Source organism: Camelina sativa, chromosome 7 (genome assembly GCF_030686135.1).
Source record: "Camelina sativa cultivar CO46 ecotype springtype chromosome 7, ASM3068613v1".
Classification (NCBI taxonomy): domain Eukaryota; kingdom Viridiplantae; phylum Streptophyta; class Magnoliopsida; order Brassicales; family Brassicaceae; genus Camelina; species Camelina sativa.
In genome coordinates this window covers 18,597,361-18,622,793 of record NC_141886.1, presented here as the reverse complement: position 1 = coordinate 18,622,793, position 25,433 = coordinate 18,597,361, and the positions used below count along the sequence as shown (strand labels likewise).

At 37.2% G+C, this 25,433-nt stretch overlaps 2 protein-coding genes and 3 pseudogenes across 3 annotated transcripts; 3 read left to right on the top strand and 2 right to left on the bottom strand.

The window, feature by feature from the left end:
* The first annotated feature begins 693 nt into the window (after positions 1 to 693).
* On the top strand, positions 694 to 1,074 carry LOC104704671 (uncharacterized). Its single transcript, XM_010420719.2, has one exon. It carries the CDS (start codon positions 694 to 696, stop codon positions 1,072 to 1,074), a length of 381 nt encoding a protein of 126 aa, XP_010419021.2.
* A 3,789-nt stretch (positions 1,075 to 4,863) lies between these two features.
* On the top strand, positions 4,864 to 7,753 carry LOC147941403 (uncharacterized; annotated as a pseudogene).
* Positions 7,754 to 11,374: 3,621 nt separating this feature from the next.
* On the bottom strand, positions 11,375 to 13,063 carry LOC147941402 (uncharacterized). The gene has a single exon (XM_087458507.1). It carries the CDS (start codon positions 13,061 to 13,063, stop codon positions 11,375 to 11,377), a length of 1,689 nt encoding a protein of 562 aa, XP_087314633.1.
* A 2,907-nt stretch (positions 13,064 to 15,970) lies between these two features.
* On the bottom strand, positions 15,971 to 17,910 carry LOC104701253 (cytochrome P450 81D11-like; annotated as a pseudogene). Its single transcript, XR_015561012.1, has 3 exons — positions 17,385 to 17,910; positions 16,791 to 17,177; positions 15,971 to 16,704 (listed from the first exon to the last, which is right to left on the bottom strand). The product of XR_015561012.1 is annotated as a cytochrome P450 81D11-like (transcript).
* A 5,452-nt stretch (positions 17,911 to 23,362) lies between these two features.
* LOC109129496 (uncharacterized) lies at positions 23,363 to 24,966 on the top strand (annotated as a pseudogene).
* The last annotated feature ends 467 nt before the right edge of the window (positions 24,967 to 25,433 follow it).

Here is a 25,433-nt window from a genome sequence, read left to right as displayed (position 1 = left end):
CGATGGGAAACTCACTGATATATGGAAGGAGCCATGGCTTAGTTCAAAGCCTGCCAGAAGCTTACAAAGGGTCAATCTCATTCCACCCCACCTAAAGTCTTTGGTGTCCTCTCTTTCTCGAGTCAATGAACTGATGAGCGATAATGGAAGGAATTGGAGGAGGGACATTCAGGATTTGATATGTAGCGAGGAAGATATGAGGTTGATTGAAGAGCTAAGACATGTGGGAAAGCATATAAAGGATGTTTATTCTTGGGATTATACCAAAATAGGGCATTATTCAATAAAATCAGGCTACTGGGTACTCACCCAGATTGTACATCAAAGGAGAAGACCTCAGGAATTGGATCAACCAAGTTTAAATCCCCTAATTCATCAGGTCTGGAAAACTGAGGCTAGTCCGAAAGTTCAACATTCCTTATGGAAATGTTTGACTAACTGCCTTTCTGTTGCAAAGAACTTGTCTCATCGGCACTTGACTAGAGAAAACAGCTGTGCAAGATGTCCAAGTGAAGAAGAATCAGTTAACCATCTCCTCTTTCTCTGTACCTATGCACGGCAAGTTTGGGATCTCTTTCCTATTCCAGCTCCACCGGGTGGATTATGGAGCAATTCCATCTATGCAAATATGTTCCATGTCTTAAACATAAGAACTCTTATTCCTCAAATTGATGGCTTAGCAACAATCATACCATGGTTGCTATGGAGATTTGGAAGTCTAGGAATGATTATGTCTTTAAAGGGAAGGATTTCAATGCGCAGGAAACTGTGGAGAAAGCTTTGGAGGATGCAATGGAATGGAATCAGAGAAAGGGTCCAAATGAGCTGGTACGTGATCAGACCTCTAGAAGCGGAAATGGTATGATAAAATGGCAACCTCCTCCCTCCGATTGGGTTAAGTGCAACACAGATGGTGCTTGGAATGGAGAGACTAACCCTGTTGGAATAGGATGGGTTCTACGGGACCATGAGGGAACAGTATTATGGGTGGGAGCACAAGCTTTTTGGTGTGCTAGAACAGTTCTCGAAGCTGAGTTAGAGGCTTTAAGGCAAGCGATTTTGTCAATGATCTGATTAAGCTATAACAGAGTAATCTTTGAGTTGGATTCATTGGGAGCAGTTAACTTAGTTAACGGTGAGGAGCTCTGGCCAGCCTATGCATCTGTTCTTCAAGACATAAAAGAACTGCTTCGAAGTTTCCAAGAATACAAAATCATATTTACTTCTCGTGTGTGTAATGGTGTGGCAGATAAAGTAGCAAAGAAATCTCTCTGTTTTCAGAACTATGATCCTAAGTTTTACTCTACTAAGCCAAAATGGGATTAAATCTCTTGTAAAAGTAGATAAACCAAAGTGTACACTAATCTTTGATTAATGAAAATTGATGTTGAACCAAACAAAAAAACAAAAACGTCTTAGTTGTTTTTTGCCCTCACGAAAGACATAACGCAACTTTATCTATTTCTCATGTGAAAAAAAGAAAAGAAAAAAGAGAGTAAAGTTGTCATTTTAGTATCCAAACAATCACCCTCTCATAATTATAGGAAATCATGAGATGAAATAATACGAACGAGCCATTGCGTAGCTTCATGAAATCTGTGTAACAATACTTCATCTAATTATGTTTTCAAATGTCATTACGTCATTTGATATTTTGTTATTTCGTGCTAACGTAAGAGAGAAGAAGACGTGACGATGAGAGGATAAAGTCATCACTTTCCTTGTCTGCGACGACTAGTGACGACTAGTGACGATGATTAAATTTTACTTTCGTGGATGCTTCTAAAGAGAGATAATCTTTTCATCAGTTGGTTTTCATAATTAACTAACATATATTGATTTGATTTTATGATTAGGTAATCCTTTGTTTGGGTCCCATGCAAAGATAGCTTATTTTTGACTAATTCGAACTTAGAAGTGGATTAAAGGAGGTAATAATTAGGTACTAAAAGAAAAAAATATACTAGTATATAATACTGCTTTTCGGGCTAGCCTTAAATTTTTTATCAATTAAAAATGGATTTTATATATATAACTGTATATTAATAATTTACAAGTTCAAAGTTTTTATTTAAGAAAAAATATAATATTAATTAAAAATGTTACAGTAATTGTTATTGATACAGCATTTATTTCTCTATATATATAATTAAATAAATGAAAATTTAATTAACATAATTAGACAAAAAGAACTTTACACAAAATTTTGTATTTAATAAAAATAAAGAAATAGTTAACTAAATCAATTGGTTTATTTATTTTATTTCACTTTGGTGGAAGTGCTTTTGGTCCTGCGCTTGTGACATGATATATATTTCTGAACCCCTATAATATTCTTCAGACTAGCTACGTAATCCAATTGTATTGAATAATATATTGAGTTTTTTTTTTTTTTTTTTTTTTTTTTTTTTGAAGAAAGCGTGCAGTAAGCAACCCGTATGTATTACTATGTTTCATTTGACTTGTGCACTAAAGCTACAAGAAACAGATTATACAAGTCCTGCATAATCAAATTATAGAAAATTCTACAACACACAAGAAGGTTTTTGTTTTAAGGGTTGATAACTTACACATGAAGATTACAACAGAACATGCTTCACTCACTCACTCATGGCCTTAGTATACTGCATAGCTGTTATTCGTCTCTATCTGTAGAGACATGGCCATAGCTAGGCTTATTCAGATTGAATGCAGAGTTGAAAGAAGTTGATATATTGACATCTCTCTTCTACGAAACCTCAATAGATATAGTCATCACAAGCCACATGTCCATAATTTTCTAGCTACTCTAGCTAGAAAGCCATAAACTTTAGAAACTAAAATTGGTTTGAAGATAAATAAGATGGTTTGTAATATTTTGGAATTACCTAAGAAATTTTGCGGTTTGGCTCCAAAGCTACTCAGTAGATTCTTGAGTTGCTTGCCCTTCACGTAATCTGCAGAAACAATTCAACGATTCATTCTTAAAAATAGTTCATATTTGATCTGGAAATGAGTTATGAGATATCTAAAGTTTACATACATTTGCTTGCATCTTCACTTCATCTCCACATCGTTGTCTTCAGACTCTTCGCTGTGATCAGTCTCATTATCAAGATCACTAGCTATCATTACAGTCTTCATACTTGTCACTGTAATCAGTCTCATTTCCTGTATCATTATCATAAATGTCTTCACACTCTTCACTATAATCAGTCTCATCGTAAAGATAGTCATCATAATTGTTTAGATCAGTGGCAGATCTACCTTAAGAGTAGGTTAGGCATGTGCCCCACACTGTTTATAAAATGTTTCTTAGTAGTTGTTGATATAATTATCTACTGGATCATTTGGTTATGTATTCCTCTGCATATTTTTGCTGGTGGGGTGTTTGATCCCTCCATTTGTTGCTTTTTTCCTTTTTGCCATATATATTATAATTTTTAGCCACATATTTATTAATTATTAGATATGTGCCCTATACTAATAATTCTCCTAGATCTGCTCCTGGTTTAGATCACTATCATCCTCAGAGATTAGTACACCACAACCTTTTGAGTATGAACTGGTAGCAGATATGGGTAAGTTGAGACTGTATATCAACATAATTATAATAGTTAAATCCATTCTCTTCGTTAAGAGGGATATAACAGTCGAATATAACCATATGACTATACTCCGAATGGTCCAGGTATTGTTGATAAGATGAATGAAAGTCTTTCCCAATAGTACGCTTGGAACGGAGCTTTGGCTCTAATACACTAAAGGAAGAATCATAGTGTGGTGGAGAATTAGGAGAATCCATACAAAACAAAGCAAGTGAGAAAGAATCAAGAGTAGTGTTGATGAGTAGCTCTGTTGAGACTAAAGCTTATTTCATGGTTTTCGAGGAGCTTCTTGAGTCTCTTAGCACATCTGATGCGATGCTAAATATTTGATCAATATAAGTAAGTATTTAAAGCTATTTTTAAAAGTAAATTATTGTAATAATTAAGGTAACTATATTTAGTGAAATGATATGTAGTAGTAATAAAGGTTTAAATATAGGGATAATTGCATTTTTGTATACTTTTATTTGGCCTTGAATGCAATAATAGCCTCCATATTCGATATTTGAGACACATAACCACTAAGGGTACTGAAATTACAGTTGACTCCCTTACGACCAAACAAAAAACACAAGCCGAAATGACAAATGTAACCTAGAAGAAGTCTGCAATAGATTTCTTTAAGGTAGATTACAAATTAACGTCAACTAGAAGACATAACAATTGGTCTACTCTTTAATTATAGTTTAAATTTAAATTAAAAATATTATAAAAAATAATTTGATAAACTTATTGACTAAATAATAACCACATAGACTTCCTGCATTGGAATAAAATAAATTTACCTATAAACGAGTCAAATTAAGGGAGGAAAGGCTGATTAGGTTAAAATTATATGATTTAGGGTTTTGCTTAAGTAGACTTCTATGTGGACTATTCGTGGTTGACTTTGTTATGCCATCAACTATTTCTATTATATTAATACCAATAATTTAACCAAACCGATAGCTGAACCTAACCGAATGCGTACCGATTCCTTGTTTTTAACCTAACCGGATAATTTAACGATATATATACTTCTTTCTGTAGGTCAAACCTAGTTTTTACGTGATCTCTCTCTCCAAAATTTCTCTCTCCAAAAATTCTCTCTAAAAAATTTCCGATATTGTGTTCTCCGAAATTCAGATTCTCATCATTTCTCTTCTTCGAATCTCAAGAACATCTCAGATAAGTATTTCTTGGTTTATCGTTGGCGATTTGCTTTTGTAACGCTGTAGCTATTTTTGTTCGTAAATATATATGTTCTCATCATTTTTTGTTCATTTTGCACACAAATATGAGGTTACACAGCTACACTCAACCATCTTCTAGTTCTTTGCAAGTATGGAGTGAAGGTCTACCCAAAGTAAACTTTCTTGGCCTAACAGTTGGAATTCCTGACAAATGTTTCTGCGGAAGGGAAACCGTTATGAAATGTTCCACCACAGCCGACAATCCTGGAAGAATTTTCATTGGATGCAATAACCATGAGGTTGTTAGATTGTCTGGTGGTTTATTTGTTGTTATTATTTGAGTATATATATTATTCTTATGATATATTTATTTCTATGGTATAGGATGGAGAGGACCATATTATGAAATGGTGGGATGAGGCTATTATGCAAGAACTTCAGGCAATAAGAGGTGGACTTGCTGACCAAAGGGATTCTATTACAGCCATCCTGAAAAATGAGGAAATGCTATGGGTTCAGCAGGAGCTAGACAAGGTGAAAGACCAGATGAAAGAATTATGTCTGTCAGTTCGTCGTGTAAGGGGGGGGTGGTCGAGAATGTCTTAATCGCCGGTATAATCCTCATTGTTGTATTAATCTCTTTGGTTTCGTAGATCTTTCAATTAAGTTCTAAAATCTGTGAACCTTTCTTCATCTTGTCTGTTTGTTTGAATGGCGTATTTATGTCGGTAATCTGTGAACTTGCTTCAGTTTCTGTAATAGTTGGATGACTTCGTTGATTTCAATTCAGTTGACGTATACAGTAGACTGATAACTGTTTACATATTATCGGAAAATTAAGATTATGAAGTCTACTCATTAATTTGTGTAAAGAAGTCAGGCTATGCAGTCTGCATGTTAGTTTTCTTCGACGCGACAGTTTGCCTTATTAATTAATTATATGTAACTGTTCATTGCAACTGCTTCGTCTCGTATATATAACCCAAATATTGGGCCTTGTGATTATTTTAAAACTGCAACCAAAAAAGTATCCAGTAAATCATCTCTTTTCTCTTAAAAAATAGTACTTCATCCTCACGACAGAGAATTGGTGATTGAAAGTCTTTCAGTTTCATTGGAAAAGTCAATATAAATCATCACAGCCACGAGGAATTGGAGATTGTTCACGGTTGGGTAATAATAGAAACTTTCTCTATATCACTTTGTTTTATTTAACTTATAAGTGTAGAATTCTAACATTCACGGTTGGGTAATTATTAGAAAATTTCTATTGAACTTCATCGAAGTTAACGATGTATTAATTTGGTTGATTAGATAGATTTGCACAGAAACGGGTTCATCGAAGTTAAGTGAACATATACCATAGAAACGGGTTCATCGAAGTCTACTATGTATTAATTTGCTTGATTAGATAGATTTGCAGTTTAAAGTACATTTCAGTTTCCCAGGAAAAAGTCTTCTTGAGAAGTCTACTAGATAGTACAAGTTTTAATTTGATTTGATGGGTTTGCAGATAGTTCAGTTTCCCGTGGAGAAGTCTGCCAGAGAAGTCGTAAACATAATCATTACAAGGTATAAATTGATTTGACGTTAGTTGGCGGTAATATTATATTTGTTTAATTTACTGATAAGCGGGAATTGGTTTACCGATAAACGGGATCCGGTTTTAATCGGGTTCTTTATAATTTTCCGATACTGTTTTGAATAAAACGGTTTTGGTTTTATTATAATTATTATAATTTTATACAACCTAAAAACCGAGATAACAATATTGTTATCTCTAATTCCGTCTTCATTTTCTTGTCAACTTTTCTCTTTCGCTTATCTATTTCGCTTATCACTAACGGTTGATTTTCTCATTACTTTTGTGTTAAACTTGAATCTCTATCTTTCGGATTGTCTTTTTGCTTACTTCGCTTAACGTTTTTGTACCAGATCTCGCCCAACTCTGTATTCTCCAATCCCGCTGCTTCATCTTCGCCGCAACGTATTCGCCGCCATTTCATATTCGATTAAACTGAAGGTTTACTTCTTTTCAAATCGATTGTAGACTTCCTTTTCAATTCAATTGTAGACTAATCGTATTTGTCTTCTTCTATCTCAATCCCCCGCCAAACCTAATCTTATTTTGCCTTATTTTGCAGAACGGAGGAGGTGAACAATCTAAAATTTCCTCGGAGGTTTTTCACGAAAGTAGAGGAGTCGTTTCCGTGTAAAAGCATCGGATATTACAACAACGATACGAAGCTGTTTGATGAACTGTACGAAGCTCTGGCAGAAGATGAATGGGATGAGATTCGTTCATCTCGACTGGGTGTCTTCTTACAGTTCAACCGTCTCAAATTCGAATGGGCTTCCAGACTGGTTCTCTATATGCTCAGCTTTCAGCTAGTCTGCAACAAAAAGTACGAGATATGGAGTTTGGTTGGGTCTAACCCATTAAGATTTTCTTTGAATGAGTTTGAAGCCATCACTGGACTTAACTGTGAAGATGTCGAGTCCTTGGAGCAACCACAGGTTGATGTTACAGACGAGATGGAAGCATTTTGGGAGAAGCTTGGAGTCAGTTTAGACATCGGTCCGAGTATTGATCAACTTGTCGCAGGATGTAAGAACGCTGCCGACTGGGATTGAGTAGATCGTATAAGGTTGGGTTATCTAGCCATCTATGCTGGGTTTATAGAAGCTAGAAAATCCTCAATGTCCACCCGTCTAAATATGGCTAGGCTAGTCATGGATTTAGATGAATTTGTTGATTATCCATGGGGAAGAGTTGCTTTCACGAACCTCATCCATTCTGTGAAGAAGGTGGACATTAACAAGAGTTAAAAATTAGACGGATTTGTCGAACCTCTGCAGATTTGGGTATATGAATCTATGCCGGAATTTGGTAATTAATTTGGCGATCCGTTGCCTAGTACACCTACTCCACCGTTGCTTGCTTACCGCAGTTCCCGCGGTCAAAAATATGTCAAAGAGGGCATTCTAAGATAGGTACGCATAGCAGTCTATCTACTATATTAGATTTGTTTATTGTTGGTGTTGGATTTGAACAGTTATACTGTTTTATATCAATTGTAGACTCGTTTCAATCACTTCAAGACCATTGGTGGCATGAGTAGCCCTGTTTGGGAAGAGGATGAAGCAGATGACAAAATTGATAACATTATGAAAGCATTGACTGGAGATTTTGGTCCATGGAAGTGGGGGAGAGGCTTGTGGGAGACGGACGATATTCATGCATCCAACAATGCGAAGATGAAGGTGGAGGAAAAGGGTGAGAAGAAGAGAGCCAGTACATTTAATTAACCAAGTGGGAAAAGGCACAATCCAGGTACTTCAACTGCCTTGGATATCAATATCTTGGATTCCCTTAAAGATGAGCTCGGCATGTGGGTAGCAGCTCTGATTCAAGAGATGAAGGACGGATTCAGCAGTTGCGATTTGAATTTGACATGCTGAATAAGGAGGTGGAAAGCCTGGCTTCGGATCTTTCCAAATTGAAGGGATAAGTAACTGGTACGTCAGATGTCGATACCAACCCAAGGGAACAGAATGCTCCTGAAGCTACTGCTGAAAAGGAAGAGCCTAACACTAAAAAAACCACGGATATGGTTAGTTCTGAACACTTGAAAATTCCTACTATGATTCCTCACAAACACAATACCAGGTACAAGGCGAAGAAAAAAGAGACTTATAGAAGTTGTCAACTTTGCAGACTTCTAATCAAGTGTATTTGCTAGATTTCATTATGTGAAGTAGACTTCAACTTTATGTTGTCTTTGTTTGTCAAATTCGAGACTCTTAAAACATATGGCAGATTTAATTTTATTTGTTTACATCAATGATCATGTAACTTTTAGTACGGAATTTGCATACACTAAATCCTTCTCCATCTGTTACCCGTACAGATAATAAGGTGCCAAAGGTGGGCAGCTTTGATTCATCTGACACTGATTTAGACCCACCTGTGTTCCTTCGCACAGAAATCCCAACAGCAGCTGACTACACTTCCAGAGCTAAGAAGCAAAAACCATGGGTTGAAGCTGCTATGCTTGCGGCACAGGGTAGGGCTGAAAGGGTTAAGAGATTGGCGTCAAGTCAGCGTTATCCATTCATTGGTGATAAGACAACCAAGACTATCATGGGTGGTAAGTCAAATACGTTAGCATACAATCCTTTTGATAAAGCAGACTAGGAGAGGAAGAAGGTTTTGCTTGACTTCTTAAAGGAAGATCCGTAAGCCTACTACATTTTATATTATGTTTCAAAATTCTACGTTTCGAAAATCTTGTAACTTATATGTTTCCAAACCATTCTTCATCCACATGACATACATGAACAAGGTTCCAGACAAAACCTGATGTTGTCTTTGGTGGTACGAACTGCATACAAGAACAGTGTGGCTTCGAGATTCGGTAAGTCTACTAGTAAACTTCTTGTAAGATTTATGTTGACAGTCTTCAATACTATTTAACTTCGTTTTAAAATCCATGTGATTATCCAGCACATGGATGCGGGTTTGAATCTACTGAGACATCGATACACACAACATCCTGAGAGGTTTAGATTGGATAGAGTGGACGACAAAGTATTTTGACTTTGAAAAATCTGAGCCGAATCCTGATGGATCTGGAAAACTTCTGCCGGCTGGTGCCTTCAGTTACCAGACATGTGAGTATCCACCGTATGTTCAGTCTAACAAACAGTGGGGTCTGGAAGTGGACGACTTGTACGCGCCGTTAAACGTTAAATCTCAGCATTGGGTTGCTCTGTGGATATCGATTCCAATGAGACACATCGTGGTCTGGGACAACATTCCCAGTTGTTCAACCGATGATGAGCTTGCGACTGCAGTTCACCCGATAGCTGTGATGTTTCAGTATGTGCTGTGGAAGTTAGCCAGTCATGACCACAAACCAATGTACCCGTACGAGAAGTTCACCCACGAATGTGTCACAACGGTAGTGCCTCTGAATAAGAGGCCAGGTGACTGTGGTGTTTTTACATTAAAGTACATAGAATGTCATGCACTCGGACTACCGTTTCCTTCTACATTGTGCGACGCAAACATCATATGGATAAGGGAGAAGCTGGCTTGTGACTTATTTCACGAGATTGAGTGTCGTGCACCAAATGAGTCAAATTACACCGAATACTTTAGGCTCTATGATCCTCCCCCAATTCAAAACTAACTAAGAACGTGTTTCTTTTTTAATTTGTATGTCTTATGTATGACTTATTAGGATGATGTTTTGTTTCTGTTGAGGGCTCTTGTTATTTTGTGGGTGGGATATATATTTATTAACTCTGATGATGGGCGGTATCCATATATTTTTTGTGGGATCCTCCTTATTAACTCTAATGTAAACGAAATACTGTTCTTGTATTCGTAATTATCTATTTTCACTTTGTCTCTCACCTAAAATCTCAATACTAAAACAGTGGTTCATCCTTTTGACCACAAATAATGCCAAGGCATCTATAGAGTTTCAACAATGCCAGCAAAGTGTCAGATTTAGAAACTTTCACGGGAAATGTGTTACATTTAACAAAAATCAAATTTTTAATAAAATAGTACAGATTGTCTGTTTATTTGTACACTTGTTTGTTCCTCATTAGTTAGTTATTAAAATGTTAATTACTTGTAGTCTTCTCTAAACAATAGCGTACAACGAAAGCCTAGTAGACATATTTCTGAAGTGAACTAAGAGACTTCGAATGGATATTGTTGTCCAATAGACATGTAGAGTTCTTGTTCTCGTAGTTAAATTTTTTGTTTAACTCTGATGATAGGCTGCTATCAATATGTTTTTGTGGGATCCTCTTTATTACTATAATGTAAACGGATTACTGTTCTTGTACTCGTAATTATCTCTTTTAACGTTGTCTCTCACCTAACATCTCAATACTAAAATAGTGGTTCATCCTTTTGCTGTCGGACCTAATACCAAGACATCTATAGAGTTTCAATAAATGCCAAAAAAGTGCTTTTTTACCTGCTCTCCCGCATATACTCCCTCTACTCTGCTGTCGGAACCCGAGAAGCAACATAAAATAATAGAAAATGTGACAGATTTATAAACTTTCTCGGGGAATGTGTTATTTTCAATTTTTATTAAAAATTAATAAAATAGTACAGAAAGAGAGAGAAAGAGAAGAGAACCGATGCTTAAAGTACTTGTGGTAGAGTCGTCACCTCTGTTTATTTTTACACGTGTTTGTACGTCATTAGCTAGTTATTAAAATATTAATTACTTGTAGTGTTCTCTAAACAATAGCGTTCAGCGAAAGCCTAGTAGACATATTTTGGATATCTGGCCCAATCCGAGCATGCTCGACATTGGGCATAATGTTAGCCGCGTACGACACATAGACATAATCTTTTCTATAGTAAGCTTCTACCACGGTAGACATATGCCATCCAACGGACTTGACAGCCTTAATTGCATGTGAACATGGTATTTTCTCAACACCAAACACCACGCATGAACAAGATTTTTCTTCTAAGTCAACCAAACAGTCAAGTTGCCCACCACGAACGTGGAAACGCCAACCATCAATGCGTGTGACCGTCATCATATATGCGTAATGCTCCCTTACGGCCAATAAGTATTAACCACGTCGACTAAAAGTGGTTGTCAGACTTAGTGCATCCTCTCGTCTTTTCCAATACCACCTACCTAACTTTTTCGTAATAAACTCAATGAGATATGTGATGGGATAACCTTTGGCTTTCTTTAGCATGGAGTTGATAGATTCTGCAATGTTGCTAGTCTTTATGTTGTATCTATCTCCTGGACAGTAAACTCGAGACCATAAAGCTGGATCTGCCTCATTCAAGTACGCCGTAAGAGCTGGATTTACGGTAGTGAGCAAAGCCATGTAGCGGTTATAATCATCATGCGTATGTGCATATGCTGCCCCTTTCACCAAGTACATCAGTTGCTTCCCATTGAAATTAGAAATTATGTTTTGTTGAAGATGGTAATAACATATCCCTCGTGTTGCCCATGGGATAACATTGCGACATGCCTTAGCTATTGAACTGTGCCTATCCAAAACTACTACCAAAGGATATTCATCCGAGAGACACTCACTTAATTTGGTGAAAAACCAATCCCATGAAGCATCACACTCCGAGTCGACAATTCTAAATGCCAACGGAAATATCTGGAAGTTACCATCCTGTGCGCAAACGATTAACAGTACACCTTCATACTCGCCAGTGAGATGTATCCCACCAACCACAATAACTAGCCTAACGTAATTGAAATCACGGATTGAAGCATCAAAAGATATGAAAAGATACTTAAACCTATGCTCGTCATCAACAACAAGGTCAACGACACTTCCTGGGTTTGACTGCTCTATTTTCCGAAGACAGTAAGGCAACTTCGCATATCTGTCTTCCGCGCTTCCTCTCACATATTCTTGCGCATATTGTAAAGCCCTGTACGAAGTGGTGTAATCCAACGTCATGCCGAACATTGTCCTCATTGAATCTTTGATATGTTGTGGGACAACACCATCCACTATTCCTACCCGGTCGATGAAAAGCCTCCCAATATATTTTGAGGTGCAACTCTTACGGTTAGCTACGCGGTCCACAATAGAACATATATGCACGTTCAGATATTTGGTGACCCAAAAAGTGTTTGGATCATTCTTCACAGTGGCTACGACCCTCCTTGTGCATCCTCGAACAGAGCATATTGCCACCAACCGAGACTTTGTGAACCTCTTAATTTTGAAAGAGAATTTTAACATAATCGCGGTCAAACGCACCTCCGTTATGACTTCAGCTTTACATGCAAAGCATTGACCTACTTTCAGTTGGTCTATCAAAAAATTATTTAACTGTCCATGAATACCACCAAAAAACGGTTTCCCTTCTTCAGCATCTAGTCCCAAGTCATCTCCATCTCCATCATCATCTTCATCTTTAAATATTCCGTACTCAAAGTAATCGAAATCCATGTCATCAACATCTTTCGGCTTCTCATCTGTATGGTCAGTTTCATGACATTCTTCTGCACATTCATCTGCACACTCATCGGCACTTGGATCTACATCGTTACCAAATTCATCTGTTGGCTCTCTATCGACAACAGAACGAGAGTTGTTTAACATAACCGGATGTCCATCCATGCACTGCGTAGAGACGCAAAGGCGAACAACATTCCTACTACTAAAATCTATCAAGTTCTGAACTGATCTATCATTTGTGACATAGACAGGAGGGGTATCTTGGAGCAATTGCTGAAGCATCATCTCTGTTAAGGGATACGATAACTGAACCATCTATATTTCTTTGTCAATTAGATAATCTTCTACAGCCATTTCAACATGCTCAGCGTATGTACAACCTTGCCGCAAAAAAAACATTCTCCCACCTTTGCCTCCATCCATGTCAAAATGCCAAGACCCATTTCTCGTCAGCCATACTCCAAAAACAACAGGTATTTGCGACATTTACCTGAAAGAGTAAGCAACAAGTTAAAATACCATCAACCCTAAACCTATAAACCCTAAACCCTAAACCCTAACCCCTAACCCCTAAACCTAAACCCTAACCCCTAAACCCTAAACCCTAAACCCTCAACCCTAATAACCTAAGAAAATCAAAAACATGATTGATCAAAAAGTATAATATATTATCATCGTAAAAATATACATAGGCAAGTAAATAACCGATATAACACGTACAAACTAAAAAATCAAAAAAAAAATCTTTATAAATTTCCAATTAAAGACTATTTCAATTGTACAGACTTTAGAAATAAATCCAACAGTTTGACTTCCTAAATAAGTCTAATTTAATAACCTAACTGCCTATGAAAACCAAAAACTTGATTTCTCCATATGTATAATACATAATCATGTCAAAAACATACAGAAGCAAGTACATACCATATATCCAAGAATATAGCAAGAAAATCTTTAAAATTATTCACCAATTTTCAACAAATTGGTTTTCAAATTTGGATGACTTCATGTTAATGTCAACATTGTATACATAAACTAGCCTCTATACAGAGACTACCTTTGAAGTCTATTACTTGTGGTCTATTTTTGCAATTACAATTTAATAAAACAAACACCGTATGAAGTCTACTATGATTGTTGACTTCTTTTGTTGTCTTCCTTTGTTAAATTTTGGGTCAGTTTTGCAATTCAATACATATAAAAGAGTAGACTTCTTTGAAAGTTTCAAAAAGTTAACTTCGACTACAGTCTACACTGGTTATTTTTGCAATTGACCACACCATTGACTTTTTAGTAGACTTCTAACTAACAAGTAGACTTCATATATCCGTCAACTATAAAAATTAAACTTCATTGTGGTTAGTTTTGCAATTGACCAAGTTTGGCTTTCGCCAATTAGACTACTTACGAAGTCTCCAGGAATGTTGACTTCGTGTACAGTCTGCCCTGGTCATTTTTGGGGTTGACCAATATTTTATTTTTTTAACTAGTAGACTTCTTTTTCAGTCTACTAGGTAATTTTATATAAATAATATTATGGTCAATACTTTTATATTTTGGTCAACTTCAAAAATAACCACTATAGAAGTCTACTACCTTTTTTTCATGCGAAGACTTCGTCTGACAGTCTTAACTAAAAAGTCAATAATTTGGTCAATTGCAAAAATACACCTTAGTAGACTGCAAACGAAGTATCCATTAGAAATATTATAATGCAGTCTAAACCATATTTTTTTGTTTTCAAATGAAATTAAGGAGACTGACATTTTAGTCTACGAGCTCGAAACTCGATAAATTTTAAATTGCAAAACTGACCAAAAAGTAGACTTAACATGATATTATGATGGTTCGACTAACAAATGAAGTCTACTTTCGACAAAAACACAAGGAAAATCACGAAATCTACCGGAAAATAACCTTACTATGGTTGTTTGCAATGTCAAACACCGAGGACGTCGTCTTAAGTCACCCCGGAAGAAACCCAGCGCCAACTTAATCACTATCCAAGAATCATGATATATAACAAGAGAAATGGACTTGAAAATTTTTTTGGATTAAAATGGAGAGGAGATGGAAAAAAATGAAGTTCTCATAGCATTGAGTGTTATTTAAGCTTACAAATTCAGGTTGTTGAAGCTTTAAGAGCTTCAAATTTGGTTGTTCATGGTTGTTGGAAAATTGATGATGGTGGTACAACCGTAAATATAAGAAAAAGATGAGGATATAAATGTCATAAACATTTTCGCAAGAAATTTAAATAAATAAGAAATTATGGTAATTTTGTGAATACAATGAATGGACAAGGATTTAATAGGGAGAAAGTGGCAAATGTTGGAGAAAAAAAAAGAGGGGTCTAACATTGCAATTGACTCAAGTTAAGGGCCGGCTCAACGATTTTAGATGTCCTATGCGATTTAAAAAAAACTTGCCAAACAGTGACATAAAAATTTATATTCATAAAATAGTTTCTAAATCCAATAAACCAAAATATGTTAGTTTGGCTGCTCACTTTCCTTCTTTTGCTTTGAATTATTATGTTCATTTATATATCCATACAAAATAAAATATTATATTACCTAATCACTCATGTTTTTAAAACTCTTTGACTATGGAAACTCTTTGGTTATAGTTATAAATTTGTTTTTTTTCTAACCCAATTTTTTTTACTCATAACAGCCAGCTTAATTAAAATTAATTTAATGCTCATGAACATAGTAAGTGAAAATGCTAAAACAATTGGCTTAGAATATACCCCAATAAAATAAATGCCCCAATCAATTGTTTGACTTGTTTACCCGGTCGGCCGGGCCTGGTTAAGGGTCTAATTTTGCAAGTCTCTCAAAGAATATAACAGTCGAGTATAACCATATGACTATACTCCGAATGGTCCAGGTATTGTTGATAAGATGAATGAAAGTCTTTCCCAATAGTACGCTTGGAACGGAGCTTTGGCTCTAATACACTAAAGGAAGAATCATAGTGTGGTGGAGAATTAGGAAAATCCATACAAAACAAAGCAAGTGAGAAAGAATCAAGAGTAGTGTTGATGAGTAGCTCTGTTGAGACTAAAGCTTATTTCATGGTTTTCGAGGAGCTTCTTGAGTCTCTTAGCACATCTGATGCCATGCTAAATATTTGATCAATATAAGTAAGTACTTAAAGCTATTTTTAAAAGTAAATTATTGTAATAATTAAGCTAACTATATTTAGTGAAATGATATGTAGTAGTAATAAAGGTTTAAATATAAAGGAAAGAATCAGATTTTTTTGGCAACAATTCAACACATACACACATGACTGTTGCCTACATACATACGTATTAGCTTAGCATTTACAAAAGTCCCTACAATTAAGCAGACTCATGTAAGATGTTATCAACAAAGGCACGTGCTCTACACATGGCGACCAAGGGCCTAGCTTTAGGCATTGTGAGTCCTCCACCTTCAGTCATATCCACTTTTTCTTCTCCAATCCTCTCCCATTCCAAACATTGAATCAGACACCCAAGAGTTAGAATGACTAGCCGTTGAGCTAATACGTATCCAGGACACGCCCTCCTTCCTAACTCGAACGCCATAAGTTTATGACTCTCTCCTTCTTTCTCGAACCTCTCTGGTTTGAAACTCGTGGGATCAGCCCATCGCTTAGGATCTCTGTGTATAGCCCACACGTTCACCAACAACATCGTCCCACTCGGCATATCGTATTCCCCTACTCTACAGTCTTCTGATGCGACATGAGGGATCAACAATGGTGCAGCGGGGTACATACGCAACGTTTCAGAGACAATGTTTTGAAGATAAGGAAGATTGGCCATGTTTCACAAGCCTGTCAAAACCAACTTTACTGTCGATTTCATTTCTCGCCTTGTTTAATACATCCGGATGGTTCAGTAGGCTTGACAATGCCCATTCCAATGTTACCGCTGAAGTATCCGTCCCCGCCACTATAAGAGACTGCACATTTCACACGTATACACAAAAAACTTAAACATTGACTAAACGACTAATGAATTAAAAAATGCCCGTATTCGTTTACGTACTATTATAGTTCCTTTAATGTTGCGGTCCGTGTAGTACTCAGGTTGAGTTTCTTGCAGAGAAAGCAAGTGATTGATCATCGTGTTCTCCTTCTTCTCCTTTCCCGCTCGTTTCTCATCGACCCATCCTTGGAAGAACTCATCAAGCCTACCAGCAATCTTCTTGATCCGTGTCTCGAAGTTTGTTATATATCTCAAGACCGGTAAATAATCAGCAACGTTGCCAGCACCAAAAGATCTCACAGCCTCTGAGATAAGTTGCCGCACGCGTTTAGCCTCCGGATCATCCTCTAAACCATCTCCGTAGTAACATTTTCCAGCCACCATTCTAGTAATGTTGTTGAATGTTAAGTCGGAGAACATTGATATCATCTCAACCTTGGCAAATTCCTGTAAAAATTATTGCAATATAATACCTTATGTTCAGTCGATAACACTACTCATAAAAGTCAACCTTTAAACAAAGACTTAACAAGAGATTACTATAATTATATTGAAGTTTTTTTTACTGGGAATAGATTGTTACTAAAGGTAAATTTTGCCAGTAGCATAAAATTATCTGTCGTAACTTAGCAATATAAGTATGAACTCACTTACGAGTTTAGAGTTTCGTGACATACGAACTATAAGTCGCCGGATCTCGTCACGGCGTATAGAGGAGAAGCTGTTAAGCCTATGATTCGAGAAAATCTCGACGGCGCCTATACGGCGAAGATTTCTCCAGTGTTCACTATACGGAGCTGAGACCATTGTTGAGCTGCCGTAAGAGATGTGTTTTGAAGCAATAGAGTTCGGGCGGTTCGCGAGAACGACGTCGTGTTTCGTAAAACATTCTTCGGCGATCGAGTGTGAAGAGACGACGAAAACGAGTTTGTTTCCGAGACGTAGGGAGAAGATCGGAGAATCGTTTAGTGATTTAAATACGGAGAGGAAAACACGGTGGAGCGGTGGTTTGAGGAGACGGAGGTGGCCGATGATTGGAAGTGAGAACGGTGGAGGTGGAGGAAGGTTTTGTATTGGTTTGAGTTTCTTGATGAAGAGTATCGTTAGAGTGAGGATTAGGATCAAGACTGTGAAAACTAGGGTTTGAGCTTCTTCTTCCACCATTGTTGATTAGTCTTGCTTTGAATATGAATTGAACATACATAACATTATTATTTTTAATAAAAATAACACAACTTACGTATAATATTTTCTATTGGAAGGCTAAAATCATACGTTATCTTTTTTGGTTAAATTATCAAATTATTGTTATTAGTCGTCTATGAAAAAAGAATTATTTTTATTAACAAATGACCCAACTTACAACTAATTATTGACACGAACTACTCATCCAAATCCACCATCCAAATCCTCCAACTACTCATCCAAATCCACGATCTGAAGCTTAATTGGTGACAGTTTGTCCGTTGGGAAAATTGTTAAAAGGTGGGAACCAAGGTTCGAGAAACGTCTGACGCATCAATAACCTACTGGTGGATTTGGATTATTAGTTATATTTCCACGGTGAGGGGTGGGTTGTTACAGTATAGCTCTTTCATAAATAACATTCTAAACCAATTATTCGTCTTAAATTAAACAAATGAAATTTGTCATAATCAATAAGAGCTAAAGGATTATATATGGCGTAACTTAGAAGGTGTTATTCATTGGTAGATTTTCACAGAATTAGAGTCTAATCGCAATCTACTCCAACACATAGAGACATCACTGTAGCCTAAATACATGTAGGATTTCACCAACAAAGGCATGTGCTCTGCACATGGCTACCAACGGCCTAGCTCTAGGCATTTTGAGTCATCCACCTTCTGTCATATCCAACTTTTCTTCTCCAATCCTCTCCCATTCAAAACATTGAATCAGACACCCAAGAGTTAAACTCATGGGGTCATCCCATAGCTGAGGATCTCTTTGTATGGTCCACACATTCACCAATAACCTCGTGCAACTCGACATTCATAACCTGCCACTTTACAGTCTTCTGATGCGACATGAGGGACCAACAATGGTGTTGCGGGTACATCCGCAACGTTTCAGAGACATTATTTGGAAGATAAGAAAGATTGGCGATGGCTGATTCTTCAATAAGCTTGTCGAAACCAAATTTATTGTTGATTTCATCTCTCGCCTTTTTTAGTACATCCGGATGGTTCAATAGGCTTGACAATGCCCATTCCAATGTTACCGCTGATGTATCAGTGCCCGTCACTATAAGAGACTGTACATTGCACGCATAGACGGTGTGGTTACTAAATAAAATTGAACAATGACTAAATAAATTGACTAATGAACTAAAAATGGTTACTTACGATTATATTTCCTTTAACGGTTTGGTCCGTGTAGTACTCAGGTTGAGATTCTTGCAGAGAAAGCAAGTGATCGATCATCGCGTTATCCTTTTTCTCTTTTCCCGCTCGCTTCACATCGACCAGTCCTTGGAAGAACCACTACAAGAAAACATGTAATTACCGACTACAAAAACAGCCACTATACAGTCGCAAACTACCTAGTAGCGACTGATTGGCGACTGACGTCCTTAGTCGCTAAACAGAGCGTCGCTAAATTAATCAGTCGCTAAAGAGTCGACACGGAGATACTATTTGGCCACCAATAGTTTTGGTTGTTGTTCCCTCGACGAACAGTCGCTAAAAGTGGCGACAAACTTGCAACGCTTTAGCGACTGATTTGGTTACTCATTTGCGATTGTTTTGGTGACTATTTTACGACTGTTTAATTATTGATTTATCAGGTTTTTTTTTAAAAAAAATCTGGTAAAATTGAATTATTTGATTTTGTAATACCAAAATTGATTATGTAAACTATAACTAAAATATAGCAAACATGAAATTAAACAAAGACATAAGTTTCAACATACATAAGTTCTAGAAAACATCCAAACAACCATTCATAAGTTGTACAAGCAGTTTCAACATACATAAGTACAACAATTACAAAAGTTTTTAAGGTCATGAGGGAAGGAGGGATAGTGAAGGAACCAAACTTTGAACATCAGCAGGGTCGGGGTCATTGGTTTGAGACTCGAGGAAGGCGACATAGTTTGGGTTAGTCTTGAGGAAGCTCACCAAGCGTTTGATCTCTGCTTGTTGCTCAAATGCAACTCGTAAAGCCTCAACTGCAACCCGTGAAGCCTCAGCTTCACGCTCTGCTTGTAGAGCTGCTTGTTACTCTAATTGGCGGTTAGCTTCTTCAAGCTGTTGTTGCAGGCTTGTGAAAGAAGAAGAGTTTCTAGAGAACTTCCGCTTCCCGTTGATGTAACTCCCTAGGCTTCCAATTCCAAAGTATGTTCCTCTATCGCTTATGAAAGTAGACTGCATAACAAAACAGAGAGAAAAAGTTAACATAATTACTTAACAATGAATAACTTAATAGCTTATTAGAAAGAAGCAAATTACCTGAAGAAAGAGCTCATCATCCTCCTCATGTGATAGCTCTGATCGACGTGAAGTACCATCAAAAGACTCGTCATTATCAAGAGCAGCCAACTTAGCTTCCCTTTTTTCGTATATGTCTCATGAACTGCGTGTGCTTTCTTATCGACAAAAGTACCATCCTTTTTGGTATGAGTCTTGAAGAAAATTTTAGGAATAGTTGGAGGTCTTCCCAATTTCACTTCCTGAAATGGTAGACAATGAAAAGGTGAGGAACCATCCTGTTTTAACTTATTAAACAATGAAAAGGTAAAGAAGTAACTCACCATCTCCTGTTTGATTTGTAAGTAAGACTTCGTCCCTGATACATGTTTGTGAGGACCAAGACCATTACGGTCAGACATTCGAGCTGCTGAAGTGGTTTCACTCTTTGCTATGGCTTCTTCTGTGTCCCAATAGTCACACATTTCCTTCCAAAGAGTACTCTCAATCCAAGTCGGTTTTGCTTGATCTCGATGACCTGCTGCCTTGGAAACCATGTCTTTCATACGGCATTGACAAAGGGTGTAGAACTTTTCTTGAACCATACCGGTAAGCGAGCGATCCCAGGTGTGTGTTTTCTACAAAGAGAGACAAGTGTTAGTGATCAAAAAACCAAAAAAAAACGAGAAATACAGAAGTCAAATTGAAAGGAGTAGAAATTTACCGCGAATTCCAAGAAGTAATTTTCTCAAGTAATTTTCTCTTCTTTGATTAGAAACACAACCCCAACTGTAATATAGCGCATCAAAATTGGTTGTAAACAGTTTTGTAATGTTTCGGATAATTTTTTAGTTGTCCTTACCTAACTTTCAAACACAGACAAATCGAAAGTAAAAATGCTAAAATATAATCAAACACAAACACAAGTGGTTCGAAACACAAACAAGCCTAAAAATTCTAAGAATTGCAATCAAAATTCTAATCAAACACAAACACAAGATGTTCCAAACACAAACAAACCTACAAAATCCTAATTCTAATCAACTAAGAAGTAACTCACCAAGTGGTCCCATGCTCTAAACTGGGAGAGAGGACGGTAGTATACAACTCACGGCCTGCCTGGACAAGCATGTCATGTAAAGCAGAAAGTACATCAGCTGGGAGATTTGATTGCCTTAGTCTCAAATTATCCTCAGAATCAGCTTTGTCTTCTTCTTCTTCCTCATGTGAGTTTTGCGCTTGAGAACTATGATGCGATGCAGAGGCTATTCGAGGTTGAGTAGAGGGTCAAGGATGATTTGAGACTGGTTGAGCAGACTGTCGATGTTGATTCAAGACTTGAGGAGACCTTCGAGGATGATTCGTGACTGAATGATGAGGAGACTCTCGAAGTTGACTCGATAATTCTGGTGGATTCGTCGCAGAAGCGAGGGGTTGAGGAAAAGGACGTCTGCTTAGAGTTACGTTGGAAGGGGATGCTCCAGAAAAGGATGTCTGCTTGGAGTTCTGGAACATATTTGTCGGAGGTGGATAGTCCCTGTACATAGGTGTAGGTCTCACTGGAGACTGGAGGATTGGGACAAGAATTCCCTGAGAATCAGTGTCTGGATTATCATGGTTTGCCAGCGTGAAGGAATACTGGTGGGAAGATTAGCGGGTCTTCGATTTGCCGTTTGTGAGGTTTGATTTGAGGGGTTTCTTCTACCTCCTCCTCTTTTCTTTACTCCAACCATCAATATCGAGAGATACAAGGGTTTGTTGATTGAGAGCAATTGAGATCTACGGTTTTGAGGAATAAACAAAGAGAAATGATGAGATTAGGGGCTACGGTTTCTCGATTGAGAAGAGAACTGAGGGTTTGTCGAGTAAGAAGAGAAATTAGGAGATTAGGGTTAAGGAGAGAAATGAGAGATTAGGGGCTATGGTTTGTCGATTGAGAAGAGAAGTGAGGGATTATGGTTTGCTCGAGGAAGAAGATGAATGAGGAATTTGGGTTTTTGACGTTTTGTTACGGCCCAAATTTGGTTTAAGGCCCAAACTAAATAAACAAGTCGCTAAAGAGTAGCTCTTTAGTCGCAATATTTGGCGACTGTCAAATTAGTCTCCAAATTAGTCGCAAATTGGTGACTACACTGCGACATTATGCATCAGTCTCGAATTAGCGGCTATTTTATTTTAGTAGCCAATGAATAGCAAAACAATCTCAATGCAGTTGTTAAATTTAGCGATTGTGTTTTAAGTCGCAACTTGACAATTCTATGTTTTCTTGTAGTAAACTCATCAAGTCACAAGTAATTTTCTTTATCCGTGTCTCGACTTTTGTGATATATCTCAAAACCGGTAAATAATCAGCAACATTTCCCGCACCAAAAGAACTCACAGCCTCGACAATAAGCTGGCGGGCGTGTTTAGCCTCTAGATCATCCTCTAAACTGTCTTCGTAGTAACATTTTCCAGCCACCATTCTAGTGATGTTGAATGTTAAGTCAGATAACATTGATATCATCTCACCCTTGGCAAATTCCTGCAAAATTTATTACAATATATTCTTTATGTTCAATCAATAACACAATTCATAAATGTCAAACAAAGACTTGACCAGAGATTACTATTATTGTATAAAACTAGGATCCGCAACTCTAATTCAGATTTTGTTTAAATTTAGACTTTCTGATTCTATGTTTACAGGAGAATAGATATTCAAATTATCAGAATAATGGAAAAGCTCAATTACTTGTGATTAGTCTTTGTTTTTTTGTTTTTTTTTATAAAGTTTGATGATCAATAGAATATATCTTTTATTAACAATAAATTAAAAACATCTAACAACAAAATATTTAAAAAATGGTAAATCTTGTTGAATAATAGAAAAACCTTTAATAAAATTTATGATTATTAAATTTTTGTAAAATTCGATGATTAGCAGAATATATCAATATATCCTTTACAAATAATAAATTAAAAACCTTTATTATATCAATTTTTTGATGTTGCATAGAAAAAATCACAACTGTACTTTTTCGTTATTTCTTTTTTTCCGCAACTCAACTTTTCGTCACGGAAATACTTTTTTCAAATTTTTTTTTCTTTATAAAAAAATAAAAAACAGAAAATAAAAAAATTGGGATTGGAGTCGGTTTAGTGATTTCACTTCCACCCAACGTTTTTCTTAAAGCTTAGAACCAAATTAGCTTTCTTTTTGCGATGGTGATGTTAGATTTGGAGTTCGAATTTTTTCCGAGCAGAAGGTTCATTCGGGTCGGTGAGCCTCTTCAAGTACAAAAGACAACGTGATGGACATGCCAATGTCTCTCTACAAAGAGTTTCAGATCTTATCAAAATTCGAGAATCGTCAAATGCTACGAAAGTGCAAGCGAAAGTCAACCACAAGGGTTACGTGGAATACAAGATTCCCATGGAGTAGGCGGCTGAAGGAAGCTTGAGCACTTTCATGAACCGTTCAAATACGGGAAATTGCCTGAGCCGATGATCAGAGAGTTTACACTTCTCAAGGGTTTAGCCGCGATTCACGGACACGGCCATGTTCACTGCTATCTCAAACCCGGAAACTTCCTTGTTTTCCCTAGTTGTGTCTACGACTACAAGAAGGGTGCGTGGAGATCGTCTTACGAATTGATGATTTCTGATTTGGGGTTGTCGAAGAAATAGGGACACAATAAGTGGTGGCATCCTGATCAACAGTTTGCGGGAACACAGATCTATATGTCCCCTTGATCGATCTCTCATGGCGATATAGGGAAAGGACTTGACTTGACACGAGCCACTGTTTCCGAGTAATCTTCCTATCCATGCAAAACACTTTCCCATGACATGTTTTGCGTCCGAACCAGATGAGAGAAAAGACGCGTTGACATTGTTGAGGCACATCTTCGTACCTAGAGATGTCAATCATAAGTTGGCAAAGCTGAAGACTGACAACCCCAAAGATTTGGCATGTTTTTTTCTTTAGGCATGAAGAGTCATGATTGCCATGTTTAAGGTCCATAAACAAATCCTAAAAACAAACAGGAGCTTAAACATGGAAAATGGCCGATGTTTAAGCTCCATAAACAAAAAAATTACAAATCCACTTGAAGCCAAAACCAAAAATAAAACACTTTTTTTTACCACAATTTTCTTTTTCGCCGTCATGGCTTCTCCCACCATTACCGAGTCTGCAACTCCAAATACAAATTCTCTTCTTACTATCAACATGACCAATGTTACTAAACTTACGTCCACCAATTTTCTCATGTGAAGCTTCAAGTTCATGCCCTTGTGGATGGCTATGGTATTGTTGGTCATCTTGATGGATCCACCATCATTCCATCATTAACAGTCCTCACAAACGGTGTTGTCTCTCCCAATTCTGACTTTGTTCTCTGGAAGCATCAAAATAAGTTACTCTATAGTGCTCTTCTTGGTGCTATTTCACCCACGTTTAAGTTGATTCTCTCACTGACCACCACCTCTCCTGAGATCTGGATCACTCTTGCTGCAACGTATGCCATGCCGAGCAGGGTTCATGTCCAACAGTTAAAGGATCCGTTGAAAGCTTGGAAGAAAGGAGATCATACGATCGATGATTATATGCAAGGTATGACAACTTGTTTTGATACACTTGCCAATCTGAGCAGGACATCCCTATGATTGTGTCTCCACGAATGCTTATGTGATGTACCTTGGTTGTAATCTGATTTCGTGGTCTTCAAGGAAACAAAAGGGTGTGGCAAGGTCATCAACAGAGGCAGAGTACAAATCCGTTGCTAATACCGCGTCGGAGCTCACATGGATCTGCTCTCTACTAAAGGAGCTTGGCATAGTCATACCGCGGACACCAACTATATTTGTGATAATATTGGTGCAACCTAATTATGTGCTAGTCCAATTTTTCACTCAAGGCTGAAGCACGTAGCATTGGACTATCATTTTATTTGCAGTCAAGTTCAGTCCGTAGCACTACGGGTTGTTCATGTATCGACCAAGGATCAGTTGGCTGATGCGTTAACCAACCACTATCATGAGCACCTTTCTTCTACCTCTCAAGCAAGATTGGAGTTTAGCCACGCCCCTCCATCAAATTATAACACATAATTTACTCAATCAAAGACTAACTTCTAATTTCTAATGTCTATCTTCTATTTCTGTAAACAAGATTCTGTAATGACTCTTGTTAGAATACCCTAGCAATATCTATACTTGTATGCTTCATTGTACTCAATAAGATTATTTTGACATAAACGTTTATATGATATCAGAGCCAGACATGCTTTCT